The sequence below is a fragment of the Platichthys flesus genome, chromosome 12 (genome assembly GCF_949316205.1).
Source record: "Platichthys flesus chromosome 12, fPlaFle2.1, whole genome shotgun sequence".
Taxonomy (NCBI): Eukaryota; Metazoa; Chordata; class Actinopteri; order Pleuronectiformes; family Pleuronectidae; genus Platichthys; species Platichthys flesus.
The window spans coordinates 1,193,058-1,205,094 of record NC_084956.1 but is presented as its reverse complement, the minus strand read 5'-3'; the positions used below and the strand labels follow the sequence as shown (position 1 = coordinate 1,205,094).

Genomic DNA, 12,037 nt, shown 5'->3' with positions numbered 1-12,037 from the left:
TTGTAGCTGCTACTTTAAGGTAAACAAGTTACACAGTGTTGCTCTGACAGATTCAACGTTATGTAATCAGCAATTAAAACATTATTATTGTCTTTATAAGAAGCTTGTAATTGTTTGTAAAGATTTGCTAAACTGTGGCGGTAACTTCCTGAGTGAACAGGATGAAGAGTTTTCAGAAAGAGAAGATAGTTATACTTCCTGTCAGTCAAATCCTAGATCCCACAGCTGGTCCCCTGACGTGTGAGACACTGATCTGAGACAGAGCGGATTGTAAAAGCTCTTCATCTACTCTGGCCTCTCAGTTATAAGAGAGCAGATGGTGATACAACAACACAACTTGTATCACAATACATCCGATCATCACATGTTTAAGTATTCATTCATTTTAAGCGGGTACATAAAACCTAACAAGCTGCTCAGTGACCTTGGCAGTTTTCTTGGAGAGCCACATGTGGAGGGTGTGAACGTAGTCGGCTCTGCTGGACCGTGCCTGCTCCTTGAGCTGCTGAGTCTCTTTATCCAGGGCCCGGAGCTGGTTCTCCACCGTGGGGGTGCGGGGGAAACCGTGGAGTTTACACACAGCGAGGATCTCATGTTGTCGTGCTGCTGACTTAGTGTCGCACAACTCATCTCTGTCCCTGTCGGCCTGAAGACGAAGGAGAGAGACAGTGAGAGGTCGGTCGCTCTCAGCTGCACGATAGACTGTGTTGAGCTGTTAAAGCCATATTATTGTAATATTTCTTTAAAGCTGTGTTGTATTTTCCTGACACTAAGGTGTAGGAACCTCTGCTACCTTCCTCTGGAGGCCGTAGAGCTCTGTGGCGTAGTGCTGCTCCTCCAGAACCAGTCCCAACAGGAAGTGGAGCTTGGCCTCTCTGGGGCTCTGTCTGATGGCCGACGCACAGTGGACAGCGGCCGTCTCCAGGTTCTGCAGAGGGGACGGGTCGTCCTCGTGCTGCAACATGTCCCCTGTGGAGAGGTGAAGAATAAACACTGTGCAGCCTGGAAAGCCTCAACTCTCAGCATCTGGAAACTAACGGACAACGTGTATGATGCTTTTAACTGTACAAAACTCTGGTATTTACAGTTCATTTCTAATATACTTTGTATATTCATTTTTAAAGCTTCACAAAATCACAAAAACTGAAATCTATCGGATTAATTCCCTCGGAGGAGTTAGTCCTACAAGTGTGGAATTGTCAACAATAAATTCAAAATAGTGGATTTCCTGTTTACTTTATGGGATGGCTTCAATAACACTTTTATAAAACTGTTAAAGGAGCTAAAACAGAGATTGTTTAGGAACTTTAAAATACATTATAATATGGAGAAACAACAGGGGAGGATCTGATCCTTTTCTATTGGGATTCGAGCACAGACCCTTCTGCTCTCTCAGTGATTCACAGTGCGTGATGAGGAATAACACAATCTCCGACTCAACCACCGTCTCTCTTTCACTTTACGAATGATTGCATGCATCCTCTGTATTAAATATTCAGTGAGTGTAACTTCCCCTGGCAGCAGCAGCCCTTTATCTGTCAGACTGAACTAAGGCCACAGCTTCTGTGTTCCAGTGAATATTACAAAACCTCTGCTCAGAAAACATTCAGCTGCTGTTTCAAAATTACTTTTACTTATGGGACTCAAATGTTTCTAATGTCAATACAGGCAGTTTATCATTCCTGTGATGAATTGATTTTCCCAACAGCAGAAAAAGCTTTTTTATATTTGAAGAGGTGAAGATGAACTCTCTCTCTCTCCCTCCCCCCCTATCTCTCTCTCTCTCTCTCTCTCTCTCGCCCTCCCTCTCTCTCTCCACTGACTTTCATTCAGTCCTCTGGGATCAGTCTTGGATGTCACTTCTCAGTAAAACAATTAGCGGGTCACAAGTAGCTGAGGAGAGACGAGCGGTAACTCGAGCGGGTGGCACGTCGGGGACTCGAGCTCCCGGGGCCGACGCTCACCAGCCTGTTTTCATGTATTTTTTAATGGCTGAGCTGCTGTGCCGTGGCAGAGCCGGGGAAATGAATCTTCTGTCCGTGACAAGCGTGATTTTAAACAACACAACAGACAGTTGTGTTGTTTCGCTGCAGAACACAAAGGAAGCTATCTGTTAAAATGATAAATTGCTATTATAGAAAACCGATTCGTAGCCTGCTTTATACAACTTTATATATATTGTTATAAAGCGGTTTATATTCCCGTTGACAGGGGACTTCCCTGTAGTTACTGATCCTGCTCTGTTGCTCTGGATAGAGTTACATGCTGGTTACATGCCTGGTTGTGGCAGGTGTTGTCGGTAGAGTTTCAGATGATGCTGGGCCAAGGCACACAGCTCATTCACATTGTCTTCTCCTGCTGTGGTTTGAAGTCTCTTCTCCCAGTTACGCACCTGAAGAAGACAAAGAACACGGGAATCCACCTGCAGACCAAACAGTGAAGCTCCAACAGACATGAGGAGAGATCATCTATATTGGGACCTACAGTAAAATCCCAGTTTAGCAAACCCTGTTGAGGTGTATTCACCTTTAGAGTCTTGATATAGGTTTAATATTAGATAGATAACAATCAGGGAAGGTAAAGCTAAACAATAAGTTCAGTATTGAACATTGATAATGTAGAGTAAGATCACATGATTGATTTATTACCTCCAGATTGTGCTTCGTCTCTATTTCCAAACAAGCGGTCGATGCGAAGAGCTTCTTATACCAACTCGTCTCTGTGACCTCCTGGAAACCAACATGAAGTCAAGAGCATCTACATGTTCTGCAGTTTGTTGATGTTCCTCATTCTAAGTCAAGATAAACAAGTATGATGCAAAAACAGTTACACAACTCTGCACCAGCTCCACAAAAACCTGTTTCATCCATCACAGTCTTAGCTGAGTTACCCCCCCACACAGAGACACGATACTCTGACTCTGGAAGTTAAACCGGTCCTTAGTCACCGTGAAGCACTGAGGTGTGAATAAAGGATGAGCAGTCGATGGTGATAGTGCGATGCAGTGATGCTGTTTCATCTTTCACACTGACCTTTGAATCCAGGGGTCCTGTGGGCCTGTGTGGGCAGAGGGGAACGTGTGACCCCAGCTCAGACAGTTTCATCACACGGTCGCATCCTGTGTTAAAAGACAACAACAACAATGTCTCTAACAACACAACACAACAGGATAACATCTGCAGTAGAAGCAGTAGTGCCAATTAAAGTAAAACAATCTGAAAAACGTCCTGTTGAACACAAACACACATCTGACTGAGCAGAGGAAAGCTCCTGGATATAACCTCCTGATATTTAATCACACCTTTAGCCAGGACAGCTGGATACACAAGGTCTCAGTTAAACACAATATCCCCTTTGTATAGCGGGTATTCGTTACAGCGGGTATTCGTTACAGCGGGTATTCGTTACAGTGGGTATTCTTTACAGAGGGTATTCTTTACAGAGGGTATTCTTTACAGCAGGTATTCGTTACAGCGGGTATTCTTTACAGCGGGTATTCTTTACAGTGGGTATTCTTTACAGAGGGTATTCTTTACAGCAGGTATTCGTTACAGCGGGTATTCTTTACAGTGGGTATTCTTTACAGAGGGTATTCTTTACAGAGGGTATTCTTTACAGCGGGTATTCTTTACAGCCAGTATTCGTTACAGTGGGTATTTGTTATCAAATTTAGTGGATCTACAAAAATCTCAGTGTAGGTCAACTGTGTATTAACATAAACAGTAAGAGAGGAACTCTGGAGAATACCACATCATTAAAACGTTGTCTTCCTCAGTTACTGAGCCGTGTCCTGGAGACAGTTACCTTCCTCCTCTCTCTCCAGCTTCAGACAGTCCCCCCACCCTCTGACCTTTAACACAAACCATGAGGAGCCTTTCCTCCACAGCAGCTGCGCTCCAGACAAACCTTCCACGGCTTTACCTCGGTAAACAAAGAAGCACTTGACCGGAGCAGCAGACATCTCCCCGTCGAGGTCCCGCTCCACGACCTTCCAGCCGTCCCCCAGAGGACAGGCGCTAAGTGGGTCCACTCTTGGTCTCCGTGCCAGCATCTCACTATAAGGCCTGGAGAGGGTCTGCTTCGGGTCACTGCAGATCAACACAAGGAGCAGCTCCGTCTTCACAGTGTTGGTTGAGCCGTTTCAGACGATATGAAGAATCTTTACCACTTGGATACGACAGGATTTAAAGGTTTTAATTAACCAAATATCCAGAATAGCTGTTTTGGGGAATCAGTGTTAACCTGAGACTGCACACGATACTGATAGTTGATCTAACGTGTTTTACTTTGATTTACTTTACTTTTTTTAATCTGTCACAGAAATAAAGCTGTTATATAATAAACAGGAGGTGACAGCTTCTGCAACTACTGCTGATAATTTCTCATAAATCCTCCCACTCACGCTCTCACCTGTGGCTGATAGATACCGGCCTATAAAAAGCACTCAGGGACACCGGGCATTCATAGTCCAGCTGCTGCTTCCCATCAGTGAAGGTCACCGGCAGCGGCACGAGCTCTCGAGTCACCAGCACCGTGTACACCTGACAGTAAGAGGGGGGGGGGGGGGCGATCAATCACTGCTGCAGCACAGCTCAGCCCTTTAAAATCTACAATATGAATTCAATTTGGTCTGACTTCCATATTGTTATTTATAAATATGAAAATGTGGATCATGCGAGATGAGCGTGTGTCACCAGGCAGATATGTGGCAGCTCAGAGGTGAGTGTAGAAGCTCTGAAGGTGTGAGTATGTGTTGAAATGACAAATCAAAGACATTAAGCCTTGAGTGACAGCAGTGCAACCGGAGCAGGACTCTGTGTGTTGATTACACACGGTCCTGGTGCAGCTCCTGTGTGCTTCCACCTGTGAATTACTGCCATCTGCTGACCGGACGGAGATCTGCAGCGCGGTGTCTCCAAAGTTCACAGGGACGCGTCGAGAGGCGTCGGTTCCGTTCACTGTGACTGTGATGCGTCGGTCCTGCACCTCGGGACAAAGCGTCACAGCCTCACAGTGGAAGGGAACGATGCCTGGGGGGACATTTATAAAAGCAGATGTTACCTGATGTTTAAATGTAACCAGGTTCTTTTTCATCATCAAATGGCAACGTCACACATGTATTTACATTTTAAACATGTTCTGATACACTTGTGTTGCAAATGAATCATGTTTAATATTCGTAATTCAATAAAACAATGTCAATAATCATAAAAATATAGTTTTCATCAATATCAATTTAACAAGAGTCCAACAAACTTCGATGAAACATTTGACATGTTCTTATTTGTTTTGATTTTTTTGCGTTTCTTCTGGTTATGACATGTTCTACACAAGTTTGTTGTTATTATTGTTTGTGTTATTACTCTAATACAACCTGACCTCAGCCCGAGTGTCTCCACTCACTCTTGTATTCGTAGACGTTGGAGGTAAAGGCCGGATGCAGTAGAACGTCTCCGTCCACAGTCAGAGCTCTGAGCTGTGAGACCTTTGCAGACAGCCTGGTGATGTCCACACGGTATGTCTTCAAGGTTCCGTCCTCAGCCACCACCTCCACGTCCACCCTGTTCAGCCCATCACTCAGGCTAATGAGGCTGGACCCGTCTCCAGAGAGCTGAGACACACACACACACACACACACACACACACACACACACACAATAAGGTGCAAACAACGTCAAAGTAAACTTTATTGTCAATTCTGCCACATATGCAGCACTGTAAATGTAGTTTCTCTCAGATCCCGAGTGTAACATACTGTAAGTACGCAACATATTAGGTACTCAGATAATAGTACACAGTACAATATAGTACTGTTAATAGTGTTTTTTAATAGTGTTTTTTAATAGTTTTTCCTGATTGAGGGACAAAGGACATAACACGTTGTTAAGATCTATGAGCCTAATTGTGAATGGGGTATAGACATAAAATGTGATCGATTTACAGATTGATTGATTGATTGATTGGTTGGTTGATTGATTGATTGATTGGTTGATTGATTGATTGGTTGATTGGTTGATTGATTGAAGGTGCTTCAGTCCTCCATGGTAAGTGTTGTAATACACAGGATGTAGTAAACAGCAGCAGTTGTGTTATGATAGAAGCATTTTAAAGACACTGAGGTCAAAGAGGATTCCAGCTGCAGGACTCACCATGTAGTGTGACGCTGCACAGTCACTCGTGACCACATCCACGGTCACTGCGTCCACACCGCTCTCCACCGTCACCGTGTAGTCCGTCACTTCCGGTGTGAAGTCCGGATGGAGGCTCCCCGCAGAGACGCTTAGTTTCTCTAGGTCACAGTTGTCCATGATGTCTGAAGTTAGCTCTGCTCCGCAGTGTGTGTGTGGTGCAGCTTTTTGTCCGACCTTAGCTCGGCTCGGCTCGGCTCGGCTCGGCTCGACTCGGCTCGGCTCGACTCGGCTCCATTTACCTCCCTGACGCTCTGGTTACCAAAGCGACAAGAACACCTGCACCGCCCCCCCTCAGCTACTAGCTAAACAAAGCTAACAGGCTAAAAACAACAAGCTAGCTAAACAGCTACCAACACACAGACACAGTATTCAGGTCAAAGTATTGTTACTGGAGTAATAGAGTAAACAACTACACAAGTAGTCAGTAACTGGATATTAAGAGGTTATAACGATGTACACAGCACATTGATTGTAATTAATGAAATGACAAATATGTATATTTGACATAAATGCCATAATACATGTTGTTAAAAGCTTCACTGAATCCTCCATTGTGTGCCTATTACATACATTCAGTTTCCAAAACAAATGTTCACCTAATTAATTGGAAGATAGGAAGATCCAGACATTACAAAATAATAATAATATTCCAGCGAAAATAAACCAGATAAATTATATAACAGGTGAGGAGCACAATTATAGTCACATGGAGTTAAATAAATAAATTATCTATCAATAATAACCTGGGTTAATCCGGTGTGATGTCATTCTGAGAGACTTTAATATAAGACTTAAAAATTATGAAACCTATTGGGCGAGAAACTATATTTTTGTGGGTCGTAGAATCCAGGTTCCACATTTCTGACCCTGTATTTTAAAAGCTCTTTAAACTCTTGGTGGACATTTGGTCTAGATTTGACTGGTCTACATTAGGTGGTTTGGATTTGGACGTTATTGCAGGAACAAAACAATGAATATTATTATAGAACATATTCTTTTCTGTGTGTTTTCACAAACATAATAAAAACGTTGGTATAATATGAGAATCAGAGGAAACAACACTAACCCTTTTATAACCTGTAACAACAACAGGTGGTTTAAAATAAAGAAGAATCTGTGGTTTAGTAATTTAATTTCAAACTCCCTTAACTTTCCCCTTAAGAGACAAAGCGGAAGTGACGATGGGGGAAACTATCTTCCGTGGTGTTACGTCACTTCCTCTCCTCAGCTTGCAGCGTGTTAAAAAGGTAAAACGAAACATTTGTCTTTTAAAACCTAAAGTTAACTCGTGTTGACGTCACATTTATAACACGTGTCGCTTCAAGTGTAGTTTACACGTGTTGTTGTGTTGTTGTTGTGTTGACTCACATGAAGGCTGGGTTGTTTAGCCTGTTAGCAGCACACGCTACTAGCCGGCTAGCTAGTTAGCATCACACATGTTTTCTCCTTTTGATTGACTCGTGTAACAACAGAGCTGCAGGACATTGAGGGTTTGACTTGTCCCGCAGGACAATGGCCGCAGAGACGGAGGACTACCCGCAGGAGATCGACGAGCAGCTCACGGGCTTCGACGCCTCCGCCACTTCCGTCAAAACCATGTTGGAGCAGCTGATGTCCATGAACAAGGGCGACCTCGAGCAGAAGGTAGGACCGGGGGAACACGCACTGTGAGCGGCCACAGGCAGAGGCTGCAGGCGCCTTGGTCCCGGATCCAGGTCTTAGACGAGTCCACTGTAGAGAAGCAGCTGTTAGACCTGTTTTAGTTTCACTCCCACATGTGAGAAGAGTGTTTACATCCCTGACTGCAGATTCAACACATCACACAAGAGTGTTCAGTTGTGTTGAAGTGTGAAACCTGCTTCAGGTATTCCTATTAGTTAAATACGATGCTCCTGTTCCACCAGATGTCTTCTCAGGGAAGTTTTAGTGAATTCAGACACTAAATGCCCCAGCTGCTAATAACCATGACCCTCAGGTAGAGGGTTGTCCGGGAACCAGAAGGTTGCTGGTTCAAGTCCCGAATCCTCTAGTCTGCATGTGTGTGTCTCTCTGTGTGTGTGTGTGTGTTTGTGACAGACACAGATAATAGCTGTATTAATCTTTGCATGAATGTGACTTGCACTTAAAGGTGCTTTGAGTAGTTGAATTTGGATAAGCACCATATTTATACAGTCCTGAACACCTGCTGAGTGATTTGACGCTGGAGCCTCCCTCACCTCTTACTGGGTAAGAGGCTGAGCACACTGCTGGTCACCAGTCTATCGAAGCATTAGTATTCATCTAAACACCTGTTCTGAGACTTTTATTTACCAGGTGCTTTGGACAATACCATAGTATACAAATATGTATTAAACTAAATGTGAGTTTGTAGCCAGTGGTTTGTGATTTAATAGGTTTATGTAGGATGGAACATTCAGCTGCCTCACAAGGACGGAGCCTAGAGGACATAAACACAGTCTCTACTGTTATTATTCACTGTTGTAATGTAAAAGCTGGTGCTAGTTATAACTAACTTGTGTTTATTTGCAGCTGGATCCTTTGGATCAGGCCAAACTGGACCTGATGTCCGCCTACACCCTGAATTCATTATTCTGGAGTAAGTTTTATTCCCTGAATTCACTGTGATCACAAATCTGCATAAAGTTCTTCTGAAATATGGACTATTCTCTCTGAGATAACCAGAGCTAACATAACCAGTAGCAGAGATAATGCTACAAACGGTATATAGTCTTACTTTTGGTTTCTTTTACAGTGTACTTGGTCACGAAAGGGGTAAATCCCAGGGAACATGGAATCAAGCAGGAGTTGGTATGTATCATATTTCTCTGACATAATCTGTTCTCACTGTTTAAGTGCTTTTGTCTCACTTGTCTGTCATTACTCTCTGATCTTCAGGAGCGAATAAGGACGTACATGAACCGAGTGAAGGAGATCGGTGACAGGAAGAAAGCCGCCCGTCTGGATAAGGGAGCGGCCAATCGGTTTCTCAGGAACGCTCTTTATGATGCAGGGGAGAAAGATTCTAGAAAGAAAGCAGTCTACAAGAAAATGGCCGGAGCAGCATCTGACAGCCCGAGGTCAAGGCGTCCGAAGCAGAGGTGAAGAGTGGAGGAGTGGTACGGTCTGGTTCCATTATGGTTTGTACCACTGTCTGGGCATCGAACACTTGATATGTTGAGTCGCTCACCAGAAAGGATCCTACGATGGAGTCAGATCATTGGTCGTTGTTTTCCTGCAGCGCTCAGTGAATGTTGCCAACACATCATCCAGGTTATCTGAACAAACTTCTGGACAATGATCCACGCAGCTGCTCTAGAACTCGATGGATATGATGGTGTAGTATTTTTGTATTGTTATGTCATCACTGAGTTGTGTATGTGGAGTTCTCTTAACAGTTTTATTTGAAAAGGCAGTAAATCATTAACTAGGTCCATGCAGGTATTGAAATATGAAGGAGAAATGTTCATTGTACCTTTTTTCTATTAATCACGAGTCACATTTGACCGTTTTTTACACTCGTCTTTTTTCAAACTAAATTCTGATAAAATGTCAGTGATGTATTTTGTTTAAAATTGACTTTTGCTGAAAAATACAAATAAAAACCTGACGTTTGAGTGTTTTTATACTGTTTGGCCATTGTGTGTTTTTTTGTTAATAGAATGAATAGATTGTGATGATTAAATGAGTCAATATAAGTTCCTCAATTGGCTCGTTTCACAATTGTAGATTTTAAGATAACAGTATTAAAAGCTGAAGTGTTAATACAATTGATGATGGTTGCAGGATCAGGGTGTTAAAAAAATGATGACTGACTAAATAGGTAACACTCGTATGGCTTCCACACTGGTTACCAGTGATCTCACAGTAACCAGTTGGCTTGTTATTGGTCACTCAGAGCCGTGTGTATTCTTTGACAATGTCCAAGTCAGTAGCAGAACATTGGAGCGTTTGTGTCCTCATGAAACTACATGCAGGAGATTTAAAAGAAGGATAGAAGTCACCTTCCGTACATAAACAGTAGAAAGTGAAGAATAAAATACACATTAAGACCAACAAATTTAACAAAAGGTCACTGATGTAGTTACACCCACATCATTAATGTATGAAATATTGCATACTACAATTCTCTATTACTATCAAAACAAAGTATACCTAGACTATAATTGTATAATATAGTATAGTAGTATACTAATAATAATAGAATGATTTAGTTGATTTTTAATAGTATGAAATAAACATTAATTAGTATTATTGTCATGTATAGTATTTGTATATATGGTCTATATATTATGGTATGTGGATAAGTAGGCCTAACACTTTCTGGTAACAGTAATCACACATTGTGTGAATAAAGTTCTGCCACTTTAGTTCATAGTAGTACTTTGTACTGGCCCCTGTGAGGGTCAGATCTGTGACCTTTACACTCCATTACTCTGTAACCATCAGAGACAACTGCAGCTCTGTGTCTACACAGTGAAAACATAAAGACTCTCTTATATATAAAAACTGTCACATTAGATGAAGACATCCATATTGCTTCCTTTTCTTAATTCCCTCTGGTCGGCCGAGATCTTAATCTTAATGTACCCACAAGTCTCTGCTCCCCTCTAATCAAGGCCAGGAAGCAGCAGCAGTGAGTCACACACTCAGGAATGTATCTTTCATTCTTTTCATCATCTCTCCGTTTCTCATCCTCCCTGCAGCACCGTCCAAAAATGACATTTGTTTAGCCAAACCGCTTTTACTTTTTCCACCGAGTTGTTGTTTCTAGCTCTGTTCAAAGACGTATGTCAAACTCGGCCTGATGAACGGCCCCCGTCTGCATATTGGAAAAATATGGATTTTTCCACATTTCCATATTTTTTCTCTTTCCTCTCCTCTCGCTCTGCACGTTCGCCTCCCTGTGCCCTCGTGCACACATGTGCTCGGGGGAGAGGGAGTTAGGTCACTGTGCAGCAGAACAAACAAACTCTCATGTTGAAATCCTGCAGCCCTCATAAGCTCCACAGCCCGGCTCCTCTTCCCGCGGTGGGTTGTGTGCAGCTTGTGGTGAAGAAGTTTATTTTATACAGAGAGAAAGGCATCAGACCAAAAGACCCCCGCGGTGAGAAGAGGGTGGAAGCAGCTTCCAGACTTTTCTATCTCCTCAAAGGATGAAACGTGCTCCAACAGATTGCATTTACCTGCTCGAGGTAATAAACGAGATCAGCACATCTGGACACATCACGTCATGTGAGGGGAGTTACTGGTTAGTCGGCTTATGATGGGAATAAATCAAGGATGAACTAGATTGGCACAAGAGCACATTTTCCATCTTTAGATTCACTAGATCTATATTCTTATTGGATCATAAACATCAGACCCCTTTTCTTCAATATCCATGAATTATTCTCTGAGAAATCAGGGATAAATGGACATTTATAGAAAAGGCATCAACATCTGTGAGATTCAAAGTTCAGAAATCTACTGGTGAAATAATCTTACAGCAGGATCCATTTACTATATTTTCAAATTGACTTATTTTCTAGAACATTATCAGGACTTTTTGGTTTAAATAGAGATTTCTTTAAAAAGTTAATTCTCTTTTAAAGTGTGTTTAGATACATCATTATTGAATAGATCATGATATTTAATATCTAGCTCATTATTTCCACTATTCTATGAGGATGAAACGTGGCTCAAGAAAGAACTCGTTGAATTATGATTTGGATCTGGACTAAGATGGATACAGGAATATGTTTCTGTTTGAGAGACGGGACCTTTTTTTAAATCTTCATCAACTCAACAGAGAATAATTCATGGACCTTGATGAAAGTTCAGGCAACTGATGCACGTGTGTGTGTGTG

The 12,037-nt window shown here is 42.4% G+C and overlaps 2 protein-coding genes across 2 annotated transcripts; one reads left to right on the top strand and one right to left on the bottom strand.

Moving 5' to 3' along the window:
• Window positions 1–3,609: 3,609 nt before the first annotated feature.
• LOC133966543 (uncharacterized) lies at window positions 3,610–6,799 on the bottom strand. The gene is made up of 5 exons (XM_062401525.1): window positions 6,150–6,799; window positions 5,386–5,611; window positions 4,864–5,030; window positions 4,411–4,541; window positions 3,610–4,088 (listed from the first exon to the last, which is right to left on the bottom strand). Exons 1-5 carry the CDS (start codon window positions 6,306–6,308, stop codon window positions 3,776–3,778), a joined length of 996 nt encoding a protein of 331 aa, XP_062257509.1. The 5' UTR covers window positions 6,309–6,799; the 3' UTR covers window positions 3,610–3,775.
• A 589-nt stretch (window positions 6,800–7,388) lies between these two features.
• On the top strand, window positions 7,389–9,814 carry c1d (C1D nuclear receptor corepressor). Its single transcript, XM_062401617.1, has 5 exons — window positions 7,389–7,438; window positions 7,700–7,835; window positions 8,721–8,787; window positions 8,944–8,999; window positions 9,087–9,814. Exons 2-5 carry the CDS (start codon window positions 7,704–7,706, stop codon window positions 9,291–9,293), a joined length of 462 nt encoding a protein of 153 aa, XP_062257601.1. The 5' UTR covers window positions 7,389–7,438; window positions 7,700–7,703; the 3' UTR covers window positions 9,294–9,814.
• Window positions 9,815–12,037: the final 2,223 nt, after the last annotated feature.